This window comes from Poecilia formosa, unplaced genomic scaffold, assembly GCF_000485575.1.
Source record: "Poecilia formosa unplaced genomic scaffold, Poecilia_formosa-5.1.2 Scaffold318, whole genome shotgun sequence".
NCBI classification, from domain to species: Eukaryota; Metazoa; Chordata; class Actinopteri; order Cyprinodontiformes; family Poeciliidae; genus Poecilia; species Poecilia formosa.
This window is the reverse complement of record NW_006800257.1, coordinates 104645-129553: the sequence shown is the minus strand read 5'-3', so window position 1 is coordinate 129553 and position 24909 is coordinate 104645. Positions and strand designations below refer to the sequence as shown.

General features: G+C 37.4%; 2 protein-coding genes across 2 annotated transcripts; both read left to right on the top strand.

The window, feature by feature from the left end:
* The first annotated feature begins 70 nt into the window (after positions 1–70).
* Positions 71–15470, top strand: LOC103152561 (plexin-C1-like). Its single transcript, XM_007573064.2, has 16 exons — positions 71–1762; positions 4509–4637; positions 7022–7156; positions 7244–7344; positions 7419–7524; positions 7610–7772; positions 8245–8347; positions 8749–8824; positions 8965–9012; positions 9320–9453; positions 10554–10733; positions 11864–11972; positions 12542–12718; positions 12796–12960; positions 13679–13778; positions 13958–15470. The coding sequence occupies exons 1-16, from the start codon at positions 608–610 to the stop codon at positions 14008–14010; spliced, it is 2934 nt and encodes a 977-aa protein (XP_007573126.2). The 5' UTR covers positions 71–607; the 3' UTR covers positions 14011–15470.
* Positions 15471–16501: 1031 nt separating this feature from the next.
* LOC103152579 (plexin-C1-like) lies at positions 16502–22656 on the top strand. Its single transcript, XM_016661189.1, has 11 exons — positions 16502–17978; positions 18426–18551; positions 19514–19648; positions 19727–19827; positions 19896–20001; positions 20080–20242; positions 20313–20415; positions 21303–21378; positions 21572–21613; positions 21734–21867; positions 22389–22656. Exons 1-11 carry the CDS (start codon positions 16995–16997, stop codon positions 22639–22641), a joined length of 2223 nt encoding a protein of 740 aa, XP_016516675.1. The 5' UTR covers positions 16502–16994; the 3' UTR covers positions 22642–22656.
* The last annotated feature ends 2253 nt before the right edge of the window (positions 22657–24909 follow it).

Genomic DNA, 24909 nt, shown 5'->3' with positions numbered 1-24909 from the left:
CCAGGTAGGTTACATAAAATATATTTTAAAAATGAAAGCATACCCTACTGTTTTTCTCAGGATTAAAAAAAAAATTTAACAAATTAAAAATCTTTTAAAGTAGTTTTCTTTATTTCATTAGACATTATTTGTGTATAGACATGGTGTTACAAGAAAACAATTCAGAACCAAACCCAGTTGGGATAAGTACATACATGTTTTAACGTTTTTTTTATTTATTTGTTTATTTGTTCATTTATTTATTTATTTTAAAGTGGGCTTCCGAGATTTAACACTAGATGGCACTGTTGCCAAAGATGGAAAGCGATGCTCTATGTTTGCTGATATAATTAGCATTTAATCAAAAGTAATTTAATATCTGCCATTTCTTGGCAAAAGTTGAGATACATCACACATTGTCACAGTTGTTAACCTAAATCAAGGCAAAGACAAAATGAATGCAAATATAAATGCAACATATCAAGGATTGCTTATATTCTCCATTTCTGAAAGTATGCCTTGGGCTAAAAGAAATGCACATCAAGTTGCCATGTTTAACAAACAAAACAACATTGTGATATAAATCTATATTTGTGCTCCAATCTTTACAAACTATGTGAGACAAACCATGTATTTTTATTTGTGGTTCTGCTGTGTGGGCTCAGTTCCTCCCACAGTTAGCACCTTTAGCTTTAGTTCTCATCTCTGCAGAGACCCACAGATCAGTGTCCCTCAGTGTCTCAGTCATTGCTGCATCCTTTGGTGCAACATGATCCTGCTGCTCGGTCTGCTTTGTGCTGTCTGGGTCAAAACTGCGTGGAGTCACAAGGAAGATGGAAGTTTCAGTTTTGAGGGAAACATTCAGCAGGTGGCAGTGGCCACCAACTCTGTTTACATTGCTACGGAGGAGAAGCTTTACCAGCTGAGCCATGACCTGACTCTGCTGCACAGCCTGACCCAGAGAGGGATCCTGAAGGACGACAATGGGATGGGTGTTACGGAGTTTCATCGAATCTCAGAAACGGATTTGTTAAATGCAAAGTTTAGTGTCAATATTTTAATTCCATTTGCTAGGAATGATACAGTGGTCAGCTGCGGTGTGACCAACAATTACTGTGGTTATTGTGAGATTCTGGACCTGAAGAACATCAATAAGCTGGTTTACAGTGAATCCATCCAGGTGGGACCTCTAAGGAGCAGCAGTGGGTCTGTCAGCTTTCTGGTGGATGTGAAGAAGAATTCAGGTCAGACTGAGACTTACATTCTGACAGCGATAAAGAACCATACAGACAAGACAGAGGAGGACAGGTGTGGGACTGATTTAAAGACTATCAACCTTCACAACACAGATCACAGACAGCATGGGGAAATATTTTCCTGGTCTGATCATTCAGGTGATAAACCTGGGATCCAAACTGAAGCTGATGTAGATTTTGTGGACGGATTCCAGATCAACTCAACAGTGTATCTGTTCTCCAACGTGGCATCAGGAGGTGAAACCAACAAAGTCCGTCTCATCTGGCTTCAGGCTGAAACCAGTAAAAGTGACACTCTGAAGTCTCTTCATGGAGCGACTCTCAGTTCCTCTGGAGGTGAAGGCAGCAGACTGCTGGCCTCCTCGGTCGTCCCAGGTGGTCAGCAGGTCCTGTGGAGTGGAGTGTTCAGTGTGGATGAAGGAGGAGAAAACACTGAGCTGCTGCTGTTTGACATCAGTCCTGATCTCAGCATGGAGATGAATAAAGATCCAGACTTTTTTTACACACCAAAAAGTACAGATCCCTTGGTAAGTTATTGTGAATATAAATATAAAGGAAAGAAATTTAGTCATTTTATGTTCAGTTGAACATGTTATCTTGGACGTTCTATTAAATTTCCCTTTGTGACAAATTACTGAATTGGTAAAACATGTTACCATGTTAGATGTCCAATCTATAAGTTTTCTGCATTAAAATTTCCATTTGATTAGCTTGGAGCCATGAGGGGTTCTAGCTGTGGATCTGATGTCTCAAAAGTTGACATTTATTAGTCACAAAATTTATTTTTGTTCAGTTATATATTCTAATATTTTTTTACCAGATTTTTTTTTACCAGATTAGCAAAGACACATTTCCTTTGTCAGTAACTTGCAATAAAACTTCAAATTTATTATTAATGTATAATAATAAACACTAATTGAGCTTGATGATAGTTGATGCTAAGTCCTTTGTGACATTTCATTGCCAGAGACACATGGTAAAGCTTTTATCTGCTATAAAATCATATTATAATCATTTTTGTTTCAGTGTTGATCATGTTGTCTAAAAAGGATGAGATGAAAGCAGTTCGTTTACTACATTACTCCATGAAATAGACATCAATGAAGTCAGGACATTTTTCTCTTTGTTCACTAGAAAAGCTCCTGGTGGCTTTTTTGCTTTTTAGCTTTTTTTATTCCTTCACATTGATTCTGCACAATAACAGAAATAAGTTATTTTTGTCTAACTGCATTTGAGCTTTCTATGGATAGTATTCACTATGGCAACAAATATTTTCATAACTGAACTGTTTTGTGGTGTGCTACAATGTTTTCTGTTGTCTTTACAAAAAGTATGTTCATTCAAATCCTCCTGTGGCCTCGACCCTAACCTTTAAAAACTCTACATCATCTAACACATGACTGTATGATCCTTGATGCTCTACAGCACATGTGTCAAACTCAAGACCCTCGGGCCACATGTGGCCCGCCATGTCATTTTATGTGGCCCGCCCCAGCATTTTATAGGCCGATGATTGACTTAAAATAGGTTTTGAGCACGAATTGACTACAAACTACATCTCCCACAATGCATTTCGATTGTTACCAGCCAACAATACGGCTTCTCGCCACTAGAGAGCAGCAGAGTCACCTCAAGCTGCTTATTGATTTTCCCAGCGAATAAAACTGAGACGTCGACAAGCTAACATCAAAGCGTCCAAGAAAAGAAAACTCGATTTACAAGTAAGACTGTGAATGAAGATGTGTGAGAGTTGGTGTCAGAGCGGCAGGTCGCGCTAGACTTTTTTTGTTATCCGTTATCTTGACCGACAACATAAAAAAAAATCGGTCATGTACTATTTTTATCCGTGAAATTACAATCATATTAACATCGGCTATTTAGTCGCATTTTATGCGGTTTAGTTAATATTCACCGTGAATCCAGATCCCATCACAAATTAAGCAGATAAATGTATCTACATTTTTTTATCCATAGTGACAAAATCAACTGACTGAGGCCCCAATAACGCTTAATAAATTAAATTAAGCGACTTCACTTAGATTAGCATCAAATCACCCCCTGGGGTCTGAACAACTTCCTCCTGGTTCCCATCTGCAGAAAAATCTGCGCTAATTCATCAGTCAGTTGGATCTGTCTGATCCAAACAGTTCACCTGAACTCTGAGAGTGTTTTACCCTGCGCGGTCCGGTGTGCGCTTTTACCAGGATTTTTTTTTTTTTTTGCTGGTTTCGCAGATGTTACGTCTGCAGCTCCTCCAGAGCGCCGCTCTCCTGGGTAACGTGAACCCAGAAGGCTCCATTTGTTAAATCCGCTGTTTGAGTTACTCCCAGCGGTTTCTCAGTCTTCGCAGCGGCGGAGCCGCATCCGCAGTGGTTGAGCAGCGGACTGCGCATGTTACAGTCTAACTTTTGCATCGTCATTTATTTCCTCAAGATAAACTGCCGGCTCCTCAAATGGATTAACACAACGTTGCATTCTCTTTAGTTTTCTCTGTAATGGAGACTTGAACTTACGAGCCATTTCAACCAAAGGTTTGTATGTAATGGCTTCCTAACCAGACGCTCCAGAGCGTCCGGTCCATAACTCTTCAACACGCTGCAGCTCCCGGTCAGAAAGACGCATTTAGTTCAGAGTCCATGAGATGATATTCAGAATGGATTTTTTAAATTATTTGATTTCAGTTGCCTCTGATACTAAATCTTTGCGTAAAGTCTATAATGTCTGCCCATGTGACTTGTTTTTATTATTTGTTTGCTTACCTTTAAACACTGATTTAAATATTGTAATCTTTAAACTGAGCAGTAATTTTACATCCATGGAAAGTCAAATGTAATATTTAAAACTTCAATACATTAAATCAGTTATTTAACAATATGAGGTGTTTAATTTATTTTTAACATTGTATTTTTATACATTTATGCTAGGGGTGCCCAAGTCTAGTTTTCTACCATCTGCAACTTTAGATGGTTCCTTCTCTAACACACCTGGACCATTGACTCATTCTAAGCCTCTACAGAACTGAATGAGGGAAGTCAACCTTTTGTCTGGGGTGTTTTAGCAGGGATGCACTCCTGATCTGTACCGTCAATGTGGCCCGTTGAGGGGGGCCAATATGCTGAAGTGGCCCTCGGTGAAATTGAGTTTGACACCCCTGCTCTACAGGATCATCGGCTGTTCTCCCTTCAATAAATCTGTAGCATTTTTTTAGACCAAATGTTTGCAACTCTTCTCTGTAGGCAGATTTTAGAGCTAATCACTGTTTCTGTTTCTCAGTTAGGACCAAATAATCTAAAACCAAAGGTCGTTCTTCTGAAACACAATGACATGACCTCTGTGTTGGCGATGAAGCAGAAGGCCTGGATGGTGTTCTTCATTGGAACAGCAGACGGTTTGCTTATGAAGGTGTGTAGAAAATTACTGAATACTGCAGTACTGTTGGAGACGGGAGGATTTGTTTCAGTGTAAAGGAGTTTATGCCTTTAAAATGAGTATGTTGGAATTCTCCTTTTCCCATCTACTGAAAAAGAAAGTTTAACTCTACACACAGCAGCCTGACTAAAAAGGCTTTGGAGTTTGGACACATTGTGATGAAAGGTGAGAGTCTTAAATGCAAGATGCTTGACATGGTTGACATGACAGGATGTCAACCACCCATACTCCTCCATTCTTCTAATAAAGAAGAATGCAATACATTACATCTAAAAAAAATACCATGATAAGTATAAAAACATTTTTATTAAAAGATGTTTTTGTTTTCAGCTCTGGTAGCAGGGGAGGGGGCAGTGGTGTGAAGAAATTATTTCTTTAGTTTCTGAAAAAGAAATTATTATTATTTATAAGACATCTGAGCCCCGTTTCAGAAAGCAGAATAAATGAAAATCCTGCGTAAGTTCTGGCCCAACTATGCATATCCTGGGTTTTCAGTTTCAGAAAGCCAGATAACCATTGGATCAACTTACCCTGTGAACCTATGCTGCTCATTAACAGGACTGTTTGAACAAACCCTGAGTTTGTTCTATCGTTTTGTGAGAGCTGGAACAGAAAAGTGTCAGAAATGGCGTGTCCTTTAGTGGAGCAGCCTGTAGATGTTGGAGAGAGTGCTGCACTTCATGTTAATCCCAACAGGATCCTGACTGGAATGATACTGTAAAACTGTTAAAAACAAAGTTACTGTAAAATGTTACTGTTATTGTACAGTAGAGGTGCCTATAAGGCATAAAAATAATCAGGTCCTTCTTAGCAGAATGACAATGTGTCGCTACACACGTAGCTTAGACAAATTTTATATTATAACTGAGTTTTTTTGATGAGAGCTCTCGCACTGTTAGACTTGGATCATTGTGACTTAAGTTTATAAGCAGCTTGCTGTCTGAAAACCACAGGCAGCACCGTTTAATGGGGTTCCCTAAAGTTACAGAGCCACAAGACTAATAAAGCAATAATGTAGTTGCTGTAACATTTTGACAATTCAAACATAATCTACTCATGTTTTGGTTTCTGTAGTACAGTAGACGCTTATCTTGTTCAGACAAATAAAATTATCCTCTCTTTTTGAATATTAAATAAGTATAGTGTCAACAATACTCACTCTGCTAAATCACACTTATGCATTGATTTTGTCTTTGTCATGCTAACTCTCGCTATTTTAAAGAAACAGTACTGCTTGTTTTTGTGAAATATGTTTTGATATTCTCCTTTGCCGTCATTAAAATTCTAATTCCATTGGTGAGAAAAGCACGCTTTCAAGCTTCTTATTTTCTTCTGTTGCCATGGTGAATCACCTTATCTGCGCTCTGTTGATGAGTTTCTTCTATCCATGTGCCCACACTTAACTCAGAGGTAACTTGACTCAGAATTGAGTTACCTAGTTAATGTTTCCTGTTCTGAAACCAGAAAGCCTGAGCATCACAGAGCTGGGTCGGTTTATTCAGAGCAGCTTGTTAACCCTGCTTTCTGAAACCGAAGTTTCATTATAATTTTTGATATTAGAATTGTAATATTTAATTGCGCTATGTTTAAAATATTTGCAGCTCACATTTTTATACAGTTCAGGTAAGGAAACACTAAACATAGCAAAGCACAGAAACTCAAGATTTTAGAATTTTAACCATATTTCCAGAGACTGGTGCTGCACAACATGAACCATCTCAGTAAATACTGATGCTTTGCTAATGTAGCAGCATATTTGAAATAACTGTTGCTAGCTAGTATTGCTAATAATAGTTTGAAATGTACAAGTTTCATGACTCAGTGACAGTTTTCCATTTAAGTCTTGAAGTCTGGGTTTGATGTCATTTCTAGATCAGTTTAGAGGGAAAGAAGCCGCCAGTAGCCGTTAGTGTCTGCTTTAGTTTCTGAACACTTCTCCTTTTTCTGTAGCTTCTGTTCAAAGCAAGCGTCAATGTGCTAGAACATCTTGCCTTTATATAGCTTTGTAAACCACTGACGACTATTGAGTACCACCAGTTTATCACAATGTTTAATGATAGCTAATGAAAGTATTGTTTTACAGGTTTTAAAAAAAACATGCCGCCTCATAAAATAAGTGTCCAAATAATTTTTGCAACTTTTACATGAGAAATGCACACAGTATTATGTGCACCATGTGAGTCTGTCCAGGTTGAATTTGCTACATTAATATAAATGGAGAAAAAGGTGGACACCGTTGGTAACTTATTGGTCACCAGTTGTGTCCAGTGAAACTATTTTTGCTGAAATATAACTTTGACATGTTCAGTTCCTACTTTTCCCATAAATACTGTAACTATGGTCTATATTGTCATCAGCTTGCTGTAGACAGGAACTTTAAGCCCACCTGTCCAGAGATTCTCTACAGAGAGAGTGAAAAACGCAAAGTGTTTCCCAAAATCCATCTGGATCAAGTGGATCAGAACCATGTGTATTTGCAGCTTAAAAATAAGGTTGGTGTTTTTTGTTTTTTTTTTCTTATTTATTTTTCATGAAGCGTACCCATACATTTTCGGATGTTGAGTGTGTTTTTGTTCCAGATTGAGCGGGTTGCAGTGTCGAGGTGTAGCACTCACAGAGATGTGAGGGCTTGTCTGTCTGCACAGGATCCCCTCTGTGTGTGGTGCGTCTCTGAAGACAGGTCAGGAACTTCTCTTACCGCTGAATCCTTCAGACATTCCTGAACTTTCTAAAACCTCATTTGAACTTTTTCAGCTGTACATTTGAGGACCACTGCACAGACTCAGAGTGGTTTTCCATCCCTGATGAACCTCAACAGGAAATGATTTCCCACCGAGTTGTGAAGGATTCCAGTGGAATGGTTTGTTTCGAACACTGACTGAATTTAGTTGCATTTGATTTTTCTTTTAGATTATGTTATTCTTCTGTATTCCTGTTTTTCTCAGGTCAAAGTAATCATCCAGACACACCTGACTGTGCCGCAGAAGGTTCAGTCTAACTTCACCTGTGAATTCTCTTCAAATTCTAGTCAGATTTGTAGGCAGCAGGGGTTTTCAGCAGAGTTCCCTCAGTGCACATGCATCCTTATCAACACTCTTCTGACTGATGGTAATCAGCTTTTGTTAAATGATCAAAGTAATGTAATAACCTGATCGTTTAGAATATGTAAAGGTCAGTTCTTTCTAGAACTGACAGAAACAAAGTGATAATCTGTAAAATAACATTTACTGCTTCTGTCTTTTAAATGTAATATGGCAGAAAAGTTGAACAGGTTTGATATTAAAAAGTCATCCTCTGTTTTTCAGTTGTGTGGAAACACATTTTATCAATTTGAAAGCTTCAGATTTATGTTTTTTCTTGTCTCAGTGAAATCAGTTAAAATGATCATATCTATTAATGTTCTCTGCGACTTTAAAGCTTCCTTTGTCTCAAGAAAACAGATTCAAAATTGCTGCTATTTTCAACACATTATTCCAATTATGTTGTCCAAGTTTACATATTCTTAGCTAAAAAATAAATAAATAAAAAACACAAATTATTGCTTTCGTAAAGGAAGTTTTATAAAACTCTTAATTCACAGTCCTGGATGTCACCATAAACATCAACGTTGGGAAATCTGAGCTGACAGAGCAAAGAAAACTAATCAACTGTTCAAGTGTTCATGGACAACCAAGTTCCCATCTGTAAGTTCATTTATACACTCAAAAAACTAAACTTGTGGGTGGAGGTTGTTTTTCTGTTGTTGTTTTTTTAATAATGACAAGAAGGCTGTTGGTGCAAGTCTCATCTCAAATGAAATCTTTGCTTCTCTTCCCCTTGCATTAGCATTAAAGTTTTCCACTGTCCTTCAGCGTGGATGTTGGGTTTATTGCCGACTTTAAATTCTGTTTCTGTTTGGTTGGAGGTTGTTAGGATATCAGTGGGCTGTCCATGTATTGAATGATGCACCTGTAGCTCATCCAGTGCTTCTTCAGGGAGAATGCCTCTGCTCTTGCATTTAACATAATCTGTTTCCACACGTTTGTGGTGTTGATGTTTTCCAAAAGCTGAGCTGAAAGCCAGTCTGATTTGTTTTTCTCTTCAGGTGCCGACAGTGTATCAGATCTGGGTGCCAATGGATGGAGAACAGCTGTTCCTGGGCCAGTGAACTTACTCACAATGTAATAATCAACCTGCATTTGTTAAATATAGACTTGTTAATGTTAATGTTTACTGTCATGACCATCATAGTAAGTCTTATAAGTCAGTAGTAACCTGACCAGAACAATATTGTTTATTTATTTCAACATCTTCTGTGCAGACTCAGAAGGACGTTTGCCTGGAGATGGAAGCTGAGATGAACATTTCTGTGAGTCTGAATCTATATTAATGCACATTTTTCTTAACACTCATCCTAAACCAGGTCTCTCAAACTCTTTTCTTCTGAATAGCTGTAAGTTTTAGATGCATTCCTGGTCACACACACCTGAAGCAAAATGGCTGAATGAGCTCCTCAGCATGCAGTCATGTTCTACAGAGCCCAGCTAACAGTCGAATCATTTGACTCATCTAAAAGCTGTAGAATGGGTTTTTGACAAATCTGTATTAAACTAATTAAATATGTCATCAAATAAGCATAATGGATGACTGCTAAATATCTTTTGTTTCCCTGTCAGACACCAGATGTCGTCTCCATTACACCGAGCGTTGTGTCTCTGTATGGGAAAAACCACGCTTTGTTGTCAGGTCAGAACCTGAGCGACGTGATCGGAGTGAGAATCTCAACGCACATGGACTGTAGTCCTCAGGAGTGAGTCACTCAGAAAACTAAGGCCAGTCGGAATGTGTCTTATGTAAACTGATGGAGGAAATAATTTGCGAGATGAACATTTGTTATATTATATGCAAACAGGCGTATACATGGTACACTTTTTACAAGCTCAAGAGCCCAAAGAGTTTTAGACCAAATATCATTCTTAGGCACATAAAATAATTCATCTGCTTCTCAAGGACAACAGAAACTTGAGAACCAAGTGGCCTGAAAGCTGCGAGACAGAAGCTTAAGTGTCAAGAATGAAAACCTAACATTAAACAGAGGAAGAGTCGACAGGAAGTCTTGACACTCAGCAAGGATGAACATTTTGAAGGACTTCAATCAGCAAGTGTCATGCATGCATGTGACCCTGCAGAATCCATCTACCCCACCCACAAACACCTATAACCACAGATGCACTCTGACCCACTTCATTGGCAACAACGTTTGATTTGCTGCCAACCTCCTTTGCACAAATAAAAACATTTTGCTGAAAATATTGACAGCAGGTATCATTTTTATTGATTTTGATCAATCAAAACTAATAATTTCCCCAAATTATTTGCTATGCTTGGTATTCCAAGCTTCTTTTTCTTAAACACCCTAAAATCTACATCATCATCTGTGCCGCCACCATTTATAGTCAATTTGGTTATTTACCATTTATGTACATGAAATTTACAAAGATTTCTGTCGGCACATTTTGTTTCTCAAGTTTAGTAAATATTCAAATGTCTAACATGAAAAAGGAAAAAAAACTTACAATTAACAAATGGACAGAAAGATATTTGTTACATAAATGTAAAGAAATGACTGAACAGCCAAAGTGGTTGTTAGCTAAAAATGCAACTTGCTTTAGTTTTTGTTTCAGAAACTCTCCAGTCGGTTCATTCACATTCACCACAATAACTGCACCCATTTCCTGATGCATAAAACATAAGCTAATTGAAGGCTACAGCTGCTGTTTTAAATTTCTTTAAAAAATGTGGACAAATAGAAAGTTTCTCCGTCAACCTTTCAGTTTTCTTATATCTTCTTGTTTCGATTTAACTCTTACTATTTTGCTTTCTGTGTGTTTTCCTGATTTTTCTGGACAGATCTCCTGTGTGGAACAACACTGGTGTCAGTTTGACCTTTCACATCCCCACCACTGAAACTAGGAGAGTGGTCAAAGTGTGTGTTCTTCTGCCTGATGGTAGTTGCCACGGAAACGCTACAGTCACCTATCAGCCGTTACCAGTTTGCACTGACATAGTACCTCGGATCAGCTGGAGGAGGTATTTGAACATTCCTGCAAAAGTTTCCATCAGCTACAGATGGAAACCCTTAATTGTCCAATTAAGGGCACTCTAGTGGAAAATGCTTTGAGTAGTCACTGTTACTAGAGAATGCTACAGAGTCAGTCCATGTAACTGAGTTAAGCTGTCATGTCGAGTTGAACCAGAGTCTCTAAGGTTTCCAACACCTTAAGTTTATGCTACAAAGACTTGAGGCAGCTGTGAAGGCAAATTGGGTCCAAACAGATACTAGAACGATGTAACTGTTAGTGGTCAGAGATTGTACATAGTATTATAAGTAATATAGTATGTTATTTCACAGCTTGTAGTTAATTTTTGGCGACATCTTGCTAATTGACGTGTTTAACTTCTTTAGTTTTTCAACACCTCCTACTTGTGACTTGCGTTAGTCACAAGTAGGAGGTGTGAAGGAGTCACTTCCTCAAAGAAAGTTTTGACTACAAGACTCGTACCTATAGCTGCAGAAACTTCAACAATTACATTTCCTTAGATCAAGAGATATTTGGAAAGCACTTTCAAGACACAGGAAGGTTTTTTGCTACAGTTATATTTCCTGCTAGGTTATTTTTTACCATTAAGCAACTAAAAAAGAATGGATCATTCCAATTTTCAAAAATTAAAGTTACTGTTTTTTTTTTAATAAAGCTAGTCAATTCTAGTACAGTAATTTGTTGTTCTAAAGTCACAACTTGCCCATGAGAGATTCCTATAAATGTAAGTGAATCAGCTCTGTTTAGTGACTTATCTGATATCTGCCTGCTTATGTTCCCAATAATGAATGTCACTCAGAAATAGTTTGTACTTGCATGTTTGGAAGGGAACTTTAATCTTCTCGTGCAATTTTTTTTTTTTTTTTTTTTCAACACAGCAGTAAAATACAGTTTGTGATGCTTAATATTTCATTCATGTTTAATTTACCTTTTGAACAGTTTGAAGCACATCTATTTTAATTCAGGTGGCTGTTTGTAAGCACATGACATTTCCTATGAGCACCTGAATACAGCGGCACTTAGCATTTTATGTGGAAGTGTTAGTAGAGTGATGAGTAGAGAACACCTTCTCTGTATATCAAATGTCCTCTAATCTGACTGCTGCTTCATGCCCTGCAGTGGGAAGAGGAAGGTCAAACTCATTGGGACCCATCTGGAGTTTGTGGATGGGCTGATGCAGAGCCACGCCCAGCAGCAAGTGTTGCTTCCCAGGAACAGCAGCAGTGAGGTAGTTCTGCAGACGGATTCAATCTGTTTGTTGTGAATATATTTTTAAAGGCACCGTTTTGAATCCAAGACCAAATTGCGTAAGATATAAAACAATTGCTAAAATAAAACACAGGAGAGAATAAACAGCTTTCACAAATGACAGATGAGGTGAATGTTGCTACTACTAAAGTGGAGGTGAACCATGATTAAAACTCATGGTTCACCTGATCCAGAGTTCACCAGCTTCACTACAGAGAGAGATTGTTACATATGGTCAGAGGTGAATGGGTCAAAAGGTTTTGGGGCTATAGTATTGAGTATCCTGTGCATAACAGTAAAATTATTATTGTCTTTCTGGAATAAGAAATGCATATTCACATGTCTGTATATGTGGAACGGTTAAATAATGAATGTAAGGGGTCTTAACATTGAGCCTTGATGTACAGCAGCAGAGATGGTAAATTTACTTCAAGGATACGAAGATGAACTGTTTGTGTCTGAAAAGATACAAATGTACGTGTTATCTGACTATTGTAAATGTTTTGACATAAAATCTCTTTGACCTAACATTTTTAAAATAATTTGCAGAATCTCATCTATGATACGCCTACAGCAGAAAACAGTCAGATTTGCTGCAGCACCGTTTTTCTGAAAGTAGCCAATCAAACAGTGGCCTGTTTGGTCAAACTAACATACCTTCCTGATCCAGAGTTTACCAGCTTCACTACAGAGAGGCTGGGAAATGATGTCCGTGTTGTTATTCATGTAAGTATTTTTTTTGAATTACCCAACAAGTGACATGAGTTTCTAAAAGGTTACAGTTTGTTTCCGTTTCATTTCAGAAAAGTTCAGATAAACTGGAGATGACAGCAGCAGAGTTGCTGGTGTGGGGCGTTGAGGGTGAAAAGCAACATCCCTGTGTCAAAGTCAAAGAAAATCATAACAAAACAGATTCCTTTATCTGTGACATTCAGGGAGTTAACAATACTAACTTTAGGGCTATAAAGGTGAGTTATTTTTAGTATTTGGTTGTAATTTAACAGTTTGGCTTCACTTTGTTGGTCTGGTTTTGTGTTTATGCTTGTTCAGTTATTCTTTGGGGATTATGACTTTCTTTTGCTTACCCTGCTGAGCTGACCGGGTTTGAACAGAGGAGCAAAGACTGAAAGGTGTGGAGGACACAACCAACTCCCAAAGATTCTCTCTGAAAAATTCCAGCTGATTTGACAAATACCTAAAAGATCTATAACAGCTAGATGTTTATGTGCACACAGCCAAGGCCTCATTACAGTTCTGCTAATATAACCACTAAGGAACCAATAGCTGCCATTTTACATTCCCATACAACCTTTGCTCATACATGAACTTGTAAAGTTGGAAATTTTGAAATTAATCCCTGTAGATTTTTTTTTGCTAATTTTTACTAACATTTTAAGTTACTGCTTACAGCAAAGGTTGAAGCAAGAAAGTTAATCAGTGAATTCAAAACATGCTAGATGTTGACTTTTATCACATAATGAAACATCTTTAAGCTGTAACTCAGAACCTTTTTTTGTTCTTTTCTTGTCAGAATGTTCTTACTGTGTTGAACCAACTTTGTTTGAGTAAACTACACAAAAGTTCCATGCATTCTCATCTTTTCATAGTTTCTATCAGAAATTTACCTCAGTATAATTATCATAAATATTCTCCAATAACCGAAAATGTATTTAAATATGATTCCAGATTAAATATGGTGGCACAACTGTGTTCATTCAGACTCTATCTTCATTGCATCTGGGCCTTCTGATTCTACATTTCCTTCTCAAATGTTCTATTCTTACTGGTAAGTTTTCTAAATGAGCTTAATAGCTAATTATTCCAGAATATACTTTTCTATAGATTTTTTTTAATGTAAATTTAGTTCATCAAATATTAGTCAGCATGTGGGATATACACTAAGGTGCTTTTGTGTTCCATGTTATTGAAGTTTTATAATCCAATTAAAACCTGATTTTCTTTCAGTGCTGGTGGTTTTCTGTCAGTGGCAAAAGAGACAAACAAGTTCTGATTACTGATCATTTCTCATCCAGAGGATCACTGGGAACAAGTACAGTCGTAGGATTCTGAATGTGTACATCATGATCTTTGCTTTGTCTTTACATTTTTAAACATTACAGTATCTTCTAACACCCTTCTGTATTATCCAAATCTATCCACCCTGAACCATACTGTAAGTGAGCTAAATGTCTGAACAGGGCACCGAAAGTATTGAATTGCCTTAAGAAAAGTCACTGAAAGCACTCGCTATAAAAATACAAAGACAATCTCCAGAAAGTCATATTATAATTTATGTTACCATGACAAATGACACAACTATACATGACTGTTAACACATGGCCACTGTCCCTTTCAGTCAGTGTGTTGATTTCCATGAGTGGACGGACCAGAACCTCCTCCAGTTTAATGAAGAAAACAAAGTTGCCATTGTTTTGAGTTGTGAAAATATGAGGTTAGAAATCAACACTCCATTAGACATTATGAGGATTTAAATAACAAAGAATGCTAGAAATCTATGTGTGCTTATGTAGTTAAGTTTATTTTAAAAGCTTTTTACTAAATTGCCCAACTTAAAAATAACTGCTGGTGTTAAGGATTTCCTGTCAAATACATAGAGGAAAAAATGCTGAGTGTTTTAATTTTTATTATGAATTATTTTAATGTCTGTGAAGATTCACATAGCTGCAGCACGTCCAGAATGCTGCTGCCACAGTCCTGACCAACAACAGGGAAACTGGATCATCTGAGTTATTAAATTACTACACTGGCCCACTGCTTGGAAAAATGATATATTTTAAAGTGCATTATAGGATTAGACTAGTTAAGAGTGAAAACATTGACAGAAGCTTTTGCCTGAAGTGGTAAAAAAAATATTTTGGTTTTATTTAAGTATTTTTAATCTTATATTAGCTGTTCATTTGCTTAAAAATAAGGTTTTATATGGATTTTCTTTTCATATAATTCTTACAGTTATGCATTTATTGTATGTCATATTTTTATTCCAGTTAATCTTAAGTACTGTTTTGTTTTTTTACATACTGAAAAGTACTTTAAATTCACCTTGTGTATGTATGGAGGTATTGGTGACCTGTCTGGGGTGTTCCGCAAAGACAAGCATGTTGGCTAATTGATGGATGGGAAAATAATGAATAACGGTATACAAATAAACTTGCCTTGTAAACAGTATCTATTTTCAACTTCTTTTACAGTTTTCCTTGATGAAGAATAGTGTAATAGCATAAGTCTACAAAGATTTCTGGTTCTTCTCCTGTTGCGTCACTCCATTACTGCTGGAAATGTTTTTAAATTAGCAGAGTTGGTAATTAAACACTAATGCCTTTAATAACCCAAGGCTGCCTTTATGGTCAGTCTTCTTTACAATTGGAAATTGTTCAAATGTCAATTCTGGCATTATTTGATGAAGCTGATCAATTCAATAAAAGTAATTAAATATGGTGGGAACACAGTGCACTGTTAGCATGTCTGGATCTGTTACTCACATAAAGAAAAGGAACTTTGTTTTGTTCCTAGAGTTGGGATCTTTTTTTTCCTAATGTGTCTTAATGGTTATTAAATAGGCTTACAGAACTTTATAGGCAGGCCAGTGCAGGAAAAAAAACACATAACCCTGTTCAGCAATGCCATCTTATGGTGTAACTTGTATAATATCACAATTTTAATCTTGAATATTTGTCCAATTAATTTGCATTGAATTGTCAAAGATTGTTAAAGAAATGCACAATCGTTATGTTTCTATCTGAAACTGACCTTTTGATTCAGACCATATTACCAAGATGTAATTTATTTTGGCATAATTCTTGCAATCTATTATACACAAACAGCAAAAACTGATCATTCATTTGAAGAGAGATAAACAAATAGGTAAAAACACCAAACGTTTACAGAATTGTGGTGGGCAGAAGAAAAATCATATTGACAAATATCTCATGAACAACTTTGACAACTTAGTTTGCAAATCAATGTTAAATTTAACACACGGCTTGATAAATAATGTTCCATTGTCTGTTACTTTACACAGATTTAGTAATGCATAATAAAAGTAGTTTTTTTTCCACTCCAATACAGTTTATGGTCCGTAAAGCCTGTTTCATGAATGCCACTTGTAAGCTTTCCGAAATTGTCATAACTCATAATATTCTAGGAAATACCTACATTAATTAATTATTTTAATGTCCGTTTTTTTTTTTTTTTTTTTTTGCTCCAGCAGCAGCTGCTAGATGCCTATTTTCAAAGTTAGTAGACAAAATAAGTAGCAATGTTTGTTATGTAAGTAAATATTCACCGAAATGGGTGCTGTCATGCGGTCATGCAGTGAGGTACACCCCGGATAGTTGCCAGAACACCAACTGCACCTTAAAGATCCTGTCCATGAACAGAATGAATTCAGATGTATTGTGACATCAGGTAATCTGATACTGGGGAAGTACTCCAGACTCTCTTCGTAACTCGTAAGGCTTGGTAGGAATCGTTGGGGTGGCAGTAATGACAACTTCCCGACACTAGAGGGCATTTTTGTTAATGAAACGCATCAGAACTCATTACTTTATGTGAGGACAACGTTTCGCCTTGAATTCAGAAATACACATAGACTTTTATAAGTCGGTTCGGACTATTTCATGACTACGTAAAAATAATCATGTATAAATGTCATTCAAGAAACGTTGATTTTAGCTAGGTTTAACGCAGTATAATTACCTGGGGAGCGCGCGCTCACTCAACAGGTGCGTGTTTTGTTTTTCGGAGTTTTAAGCGTATGGACCAGGTGAATTAATTTGTGTAAACACGCAACATAGTTACTACAGTCTTTGTAAATTATGTGTTGGGTTTATTTCCGGTTTCGCTCATTTCCTTCCAATTTCAGCACTTCTTCTTTCAGCAAAGCCTCAGCGCATTTACGCACATCTCTATAGACAGAGACCACAGTGTCTACAGTCCATCAGTGTCTCACTGTCTCAGTCAGAGCTGCCTCCTTTGGTACAAGATGATCTTTCTGCTCGGTCTGCTTTGCTCCATCTGGGGAGAACCTGTAAGAGGTTTCAACTTTACAGAGGACCTCCGTCAGCTCGCTGTGGGTAACAGCTCTGTTTACATCGCTACAGAGGAGAATCTTTACCAGCTGAGCCATGACCTGACTCTGATCTACAACCTGACCCAGAGAGGGATCTTAAAGAGCGCGGACAAACCGGACAAAGAGGAGTTTTACAGAGACCCCATGAAGAAGGCCTGGAACACAACTTTCAGAGTTAATGTTTTATTACCATTTCTTAAGAATGACACATTGATCAACTGTGGTGTGACGGACAAACTCTGTGGTTTCTGTGAAGTTCTGGACCTGAAGAACATCAATAAGCTGGTTTACAGTGAATCCATCCAGGTGGGACCTCAGAGGAGCAGCAGTGGGTCTGTCAGCTTTCTGGTGGATGTGAAGAAGAATTCAGGTCAGACTGAGACTTACATTCTGACAGCAATAAAGAACCATACAGACAAGACAGAGTGTAGCACTAATTTAAAGACTATCAACCTTCAAAACACCAATCAAAAACAGCCTGGGGAAATATTTTCCTTGTCTGATCATTCAGATACACCTGGGATCCAAACTGCAGCTGATGTAGATTTTGTGGACGGATTCCAGATCAACTCAACAGTGTATCTGTTCTCTAACGTGGCATCAGGAGGTGAAACCAACAAAGTCCGTCTGATCTGGCTTCAGGCTGAAACCAGTAAAAGTGACACTCTGAAGTCTCTTCGTGGAGCGACTCTCAGTTCCTCTGGAGGTGAAAGCAGCAGACTGCTGGCCTCCTCGGTCGTCCCAGGTGGACAGCAGGTCCTGTGGAGTGGAGTGTTCAGTGTGGATGAAGGAGGAGAAAACACTGAGCTGCTGCTGTTTGACATCAGTCCTGATCTCAGCATGGAGATGAATAAAGATCCAGACTTTTTTTACATACCAAAAAGTACAGAACCCTTGGTAAGTTGCTGTATTATACACAATCTTTTAATGCTTATGTAGCATTCTTTGATATTTAACTCAGTCCTGGATGAGTGAGAATCTCCAGCAGCATTTTACATGTATGAACTGAGACAGACTGAAAAATCCAATAAAGGTTGAGTGAATTCAATTGAACAAATTTAAAAGTTGGCATGTTTTTGTGTATTATTCACCGTTTCACTCTTTTGAATCACTTTAACTAAACTTTATTGTATTCAGTTTTTAGCAATGTAAAAACCATTGGTCATGATTGTCATATGATGGCAATGTGTGTATTTTTGTTTAGATTTTATATCTAAAATATAAACATTTACAGCCAGCTTATTGAAATTTGTTCCAGACATTCTGTGTTGCCATTTATAAAACTATCCATCTTTCCTCAGTCTGTAAAGACAAAATGTTGAAACGATTCTCTCTGTTCCTCAGTCAGTTCGGCTCCTGAAACCAAAGGTTGTGCTTTTGAAGCAGAACTTCATGAGTTCTGTTCTGGCCGTCAGGCTGAACAACTGGATGGTTTTCTTCATTGGAACAGCAGATGGACAGCTCATCAAGGTGGGTGGGAAACTAACAACTGAGGGGGGAAATATGTTTCAGCAAAATAAGTAATATTAAACCCTGAATTTGTTGTACCTTTTGTAAACCATATATCAATATTGCAGTTAAAACTGTCGAATTTGTGTCCTCTAACAGTTGACAAGTAATATTTACATTTGTGTTTTCATATTATTTTGAAGCATGAAAATTTAATGGATAAAAAATGTGGTATATAAGTGCAAATTACATGTACTTTGACAACATTTACCACACAAATGTTGGGGTTGAGTAGACATTACATCAGACTGGATGTATATAGTAGGCTTTAATATGTACTGCTCAAATCCAGCCATTTAAAAATACATTTTAATTTCTAGTAGGTTTTCTTCTAGGATTGCTCTGTAATTAGCTCCCTCCATATTCACATTAACTCCCACCATAACATGATGCTGCCATCACTCTGTCTGCCAAGAGGAAGATGGGAGTTTTAGCCACTGATAACATTTTGTTCAAAGGCCAAAAAGTTACATTTTGTTGTCATGTGACCACAGAGCCATCTTCCACAGGTTTGCTGTATTCTCTGCAAATCAAGTCTTGTTTCCCAAAAGTGGTCAGATTTGTTATGTAAATGACCAATTGTTCTGTAACAGGTTTTCCCATTTCAGTGACTTTCTGCATGCCACTTTATGCTCTTTCATTCATAATAGGTCATTTATGCAGTAATGGCAAGAAAAGTAGTGTATTGCTGATCATTCAGCTGACTTTGCTACTTTTCCATGACATCATTGACTCATATTGTTTCATGTCAACAATTACCTGGGAATGAAATGTCAGTGACAATGCAACTGTCTGTTTAGTCTATCATGAGATTAAGTAATATTTATATTGCGTTATTGCTTTAATGTTTTCATCCATCCATCCAACCCTGTTTCTTTAATATATCTTCTATCTCTAACCTACACTGTTGTTGTTGTCATCAGCTTTCTGTGGACAGGAAGTACCAGCCCTCCTGTCCACAGATCCTCCTCAGAACCAGTGGAGACAACAAAGTGTTTCCAAAACTCCAACTGGATCCAGTGGATCACAAACATCTCTATGTGCCGTTTAAAAACCAGGTAGATTGGAGCTTCTTCATGTGGCGTTCACTTACCCTGCCTGTTGATGTGTTTCTGAAACATGGTGTTCTGCTCCAGGTTCAACGTGTTCCAGTGTCAAACTGCAGAACTTACCAAAATGTGAAGGATTGTCTTTCTGCCCAGGATCCATTCTGTGTCTGGTGTGTCTCTGAGAAAAGGTCAGAGAAACTTCATCTCAGCTCCATCCTTCATCTCAACTCTATGATGACACATTTACATTTTTCAGCTGCTCATTTAAAGACGACTGCAGAGGTTCAGAGAGGCTGTCCATCCCTGATGAATCCAAGCAGGAAATAGTTTCTCACAGATTTCTGAAGGACTCCACAGGAGAGGTGAGTTATTGATATATTTATGACTTTTTTTCATCTGGAACTATTATTATAATAATTTTATATTTGTTCTTTTCTCAGATGAAAATAATCATCCAATCACACCTGACTATAGAGAAGAAGGTTCAGTCTAACTTCACCTGTGATTTCTCTACAACCTCCACCCAGCTTTGTAAAAAACAAGGACCAAAACCACAGTACCCACAATGCACCTGCATTCTCAATGACCCTTTCCCTCCTGATGGTCAGTGATGGTCAGGAAGTCTTTAAACATTTTGTTTCAGCTGTTAAAGTTACATACTTTGGATTTACAGATCTCAACGTTACCGTGACGATCAGACTTGGAGACACATCTCTGTCAGAACAAATAAAGATGATCAACTGTTTCAGTATCCAGGGGCAACCAAGTTTTCACCTGTAAGTTCATTTATGTTTTAGAATACAGATTTAATAACAACTAATATCATCCTAAAGTCTAACAGTATAATTTAACTCCAGTGTTTTCGTAGCAACATGGAGGTCTACTCTGCATAAAATCTGAATAATACACATATTGTTGCTGATATTTAAATCTGACTGATTACATGCTGGTAAAATCATCTGTTTTCTGTTGTAGCTGAAAGGAATAAAATAGTGTTGAATCCCGAGTAGCTTCATTCTGCTCAATGTTTCATTAACATGAATGATGCATTATTAGTGCAGCTTGTTGTTTCTAAATGAATCTGTATCAAGTGTTGTAATGTTTGAGTAAAGCTGAGATCAAACTGGCCTGTTTTCTGTCCAGGTGTCAGCAGTGCATCAGAGCAGGATGTGGATGGAGACAGAACAGCTGCTCCTGGACCTCTGATGCAGTCAGCAACGTAATCATGAAATATTTTATGTTTTTATGAAATTTAGAGAAATTCCTTCTCAGATAGTGCTTGTTAGACATAATTACTCTTCTTTAACATGAATATCTCTTGTATTTTTTAACAGTCTGTGTTAAACTGGACTAATGTCTGGAACAACATCATGAAATAAAGTGATAAATTTCACTTCTTTCCTTCTGCAGGACATTTGTACAAACATTGAGCAGTTTGGGAGGAACTTTTCTGTGAGTCAGATTTTTAGTTGATCTGAATTCAGTTGGTTACACTGAAAATAAAACCAACAAGTTATATTTTCAGTACAACTCTTTGGTAATGTGAAACATTTGTATTTCCTGCTCCTTCAGGAACCAGAGATCTTCTCCGTCTCTCCCAGTGTTGTGTCTTTCTATGGCAGAAATCAGGCTGTGCTGTCGGGTCGTAACCTCAGNTGTCCAGGTGTCAGCGGTGCATCAGAGCAGGATGTGGATGGAGACAGAACAGCTGCTCCTGGGCCTCTGATGCAGTCAGCGACGTAATCATGAAACATTTCATGATTTCATGAAATTTAGAGAAATTTATTCTCAGAGAGTGCTTGTTAGACATAATTACTCTTCTTTAACATGAATATCTATTGTATTTTTAACAGTTTGTGTTAAACTGGACTAATGTTGTCTGGAGCAACATCATGAAATAAAGTGATAAATTTCACTTCTTTCCTCCTGCAGGACATTTGTACAAACTTTGAGCAGTTTGGGAGGAACTTTTCTGTGAGTCAGATTTTTAGTTGATCTGAATTCAGTTGGTTATACTGAAAATAAAACCAACAAGTTATATTTTCAGTATAACTCTTTGGTAATGTGAAACATTTGTATTTTCTGCTCCTTCAGGAACCAGAGATCTTCTCCGTCTCTCCCAGTGTTGTGTCTTTCTATGGCAGAAATCAGGCTGTGCTGTCGGGTCGTAACCTCAGAGATGTGACCAGAGTCAGGATTGAAGCTGACCTGGACTGTGACCCAAAGGAGTGAGTCGTTTTGTTCTTTACTGCAGTCATGTGGAAACATTATGTGTCCTTTAAAATACATGTTCACTCATTTTTTAGGGTAAAGAAAGTTATGAAATTACAGAGAAAACATTGAATGACTTAAAAGTGTGTTTTCTGTCTGAGACGAGGGTTCAGTAACCTTCCTCTCTAATAGCTCCTCTTATGTTATGTGGCAGAAAAAGTTACATGTGCAGCCTCTGTCTGATTGGTCAGACATGCACCTTCACATGAACAGCAGCAGGAGCCTGTGGGCCCTGTGGTGACCTTCCTGTTTTAGGAGATTTTTTTAGCATCTTGCAGTCAGTTTTCAGAGTGAATTTAAAGCTCACATATTTATTACTTCTTTCATAACTGGTTACTGCATCATGTTTATTGGTGTAAAGAATTATGAGCTGCCTTGTTGCTGAAGTGTGCTACATAAATAAACGTGATTTAACTTGTGATACATTTGATATTAGTTTATAGTTTTCAGTTTCTCTCTCTCTGTGCTCTCTGGTCAGATCTCCTGTGTTAAGCAAAAACGGCTCCAGTCTGACCTTCCACATTCCCAGCACAGAAGCTAAAGGCCTGACCGAAGTGTGTGTTCTCCTCCCAGATGGAAGTTGCCACGGCAACTTCACAGTTACTTACCTCTCATCACCAATCTGCACTGATATTACACCAAGCAGCAGCTGGAGAAGGTATTTAAACGTGTTTATAGTTAATCTATATTTTTTTTGTAAAAAATATAGATTAACAATTTCCATGCACTGATATAATATTAATTTATTTATTAAACCAAAAGTTGATCTGTAGGCCAGGTTAAACTTCACACATCCTGATTTTTTTTTGTTGAACCTCCTTAAACTTTATAAATCACATGTACCCTCTAAAACCAATCTATAACACAGTCTTAGTTTATGTGTTCTTGATGAATTTTGTTCTTCATCATTTGACTCCTGACAAACTTGATGTTTGTTGAATCAAGTTCTCAGCTGACCTGATGTTTCGCTGACACTGTGACTTTATAGTGAGTCAGGTGTTCAGAGGTTTTCTTCATGTGTGGAAGTTCATTTGATTATGGAAATTAAGTTTTGACTTTTAATTTTACCAAGCATTTAATTGTTCCCCAACCACAAGATGGATTCTAACAGGTTGTTCTGTTTAAGGAAACCTGCACACTTGACCTTCACAGCATCTCACTGCAATAAACACAAACTTACCAAGTATTTCTGTCTAGTTTATTGTGCAAACATCCCATTACACTTGAGACAGACATAAGACAAAACTAACTTAAACGTAACTTTTCAGCAAGAGGGGCTTGTTTTAAGTCAATCTTTAAAAAAATCTACCAGTGGAACAAGAACATTTTATCTACATTCAAGAATTATTGACTTAAAACAAGCTTACAGATCTTGCTGAAAAGTAACTTTTACGTTGATTGTGTCTCATTTCAAGTGTAGAAAATATACAGAAATGTTTGGTAGGATGTTGTGTTTTTGTAATGTGCTGACATTTCCTTTCCATTTGGATCTTATTTTTGCTGATCATCAAAGGAATAAATAGATTTCATCTGAATCAACTAAATAACATTTGGTCATCTGAAAATGTGAACAGTTGAACCCAGCTGATAAGGTTTTTGAACAAACAGACGTGTATTACCCGACTTCCACTTTCATTCCCAACTTGTTCCTTTTTTCAAAAAGGACAATAAAAGCCAAAGACCCCCAATTAGTTTGGTTTGACCCCCACTCCTTTGTAACTGGTGTAGTTTACAGAAACTTGTTGAAGCAACTGTTGTAGTAACTACTACATGTGAAAACTGACACTTCCTGAACAACCCATTTCACTTCAACATTACTTCCCCTTTAAATGCAATGACTCTGAATCCATTAGTGTTACTCTACAGTTTCAGAAACATAATGGGATACTTTGTTGTGAAAATAAAAATAAGAATAACAATACCATAAGCATTGGTGTTTTTAGTCATTCTCAATTTGAATTGCTAAAAACATGAGTTGAACATTCATGGAATATTTTCTACATCTGAACAGCTAAATGTTTTTTAGCTTTTTATTGTTTGACATACTTATTAATATGTCAGGCAGTATTGCAGCTGATGAAACTCCTGAGGAGGAAGTGAAGCACCATGAGCCCAGTTCTAAATGTAATCGGACGATTTCTTGCATGTCTTCCTCTTCTTGCCTTGGGCCCCTTTCCTGTCTGCCAACTGACAAATGAAAACATGGAGGCCAAAAAATGAGGAATTGAACAAACTACAAGAACTTCAGGCCAAAAACTTTAAAGTGTTCTTAAAGTATAGAATTTAAGAAATTAAGAAAATACTTATTTAAACAAGTTTGACAGCATGAAATGAGCCAAAAGAGCTCAAAAAAACAACACATGTCTTCATGAGTGAGTTAGAGTTCAAACCAAGAGTGACCGGCATTGATGACTCATCCAGGAAGCTACAAAAGAACCAAGAACAACAAAAATCATTTTGATTCTATAACAAAGACCAGAGTTCTAAGACCAAAACCTTTGCTGGACAGAAATAACATAAAGGTCCATGTTGGATTTGCCAAAAAAAAAAAAAAAATCATCTTAATTATTCAAGACTTGTGGAAACTGTTCTGTGGACTGACAAGATGTGGGAGGTGAATGTCAAATTAAATATAGCTTAAAACTAGCAGAACAGTTCAGAGAAAGAATCATATCGACTGTGAAACACGGTGGTGGTAGTGTGATGCTTTGGGAATGTTTTACTGCTTTAGACAGTGAACCAGTTGGTGGAACCAAGAGTTCTACTTCCTGCTTGACAATCCTGAAGGAGGAAGACGAGGCGTCAGTTTGTGACCCTCTGCTCAAGTGCAGCTACTGTTGTTCAACATGACAGTGAAGTGTACAAGCAAAACCACAACTGATTTTACTTCTGGCCTGTTCACAGTCTAGATCTAAATCTGACTGAAATGTTGTGGTGTGACCTTAACCAGGGTGTTCATGTTCAAACATGTTCAAACATGAACACCCTGGTTAAGGTCA

What these genes read in the sequence shown, in the direction of transcription:
- LOC103152561 (XM_007573064.2), top strand. Translation starts at nt 608, where the DNA reads ATGTATTTTTATTTGTGGTTCTGCTGTGTGGGCTCAGTTCCTCCCACA. An exon ending in TGGTGCGTCTCTGAAGACAG is followed by an intron (nt 7,345 to 7,418) that starts GTCAGGAACTTC and finishes GAACTTTTTCAG; the next exon opens with CTGTACATTTGAGGACCACT. An exon ending in CTAACTTTAGGGCTATAAAG is followed by an intron (nt 12,961 to 13,678) that starts GTGAGTTATTTT and finishes ATATGATTCCAG; the next exon opens with ATTAAATATGGTGGCACAAC.
- LOC103152579 (XM_016661189.1), top strand. Translation starts at nt 16,995, where the DNA reads ATGATCTTTCTGCTCGGTCTGCTTTGCTCCATCTGGGGAGAACCTGTA. An exon ending in CAAAAAGTACAGAACCCTTG is followed by an intron (nt 17,979 to 18,425) that starts GTAAGTTGCTGT and finishes TCTGTTCCTCAG; the next exon opens with TCAGTTCGGCTCCTGAAACC. An exon ending in CTGGACTGTGACCCAAAGGA is followed by an intron (nt 21,868 to 22,388) that starts GTGAGTCGTTTT and finishes CTCTCTGGTCAG; the next exon opens with ATCTCCTGTGTTAAGCAAAA.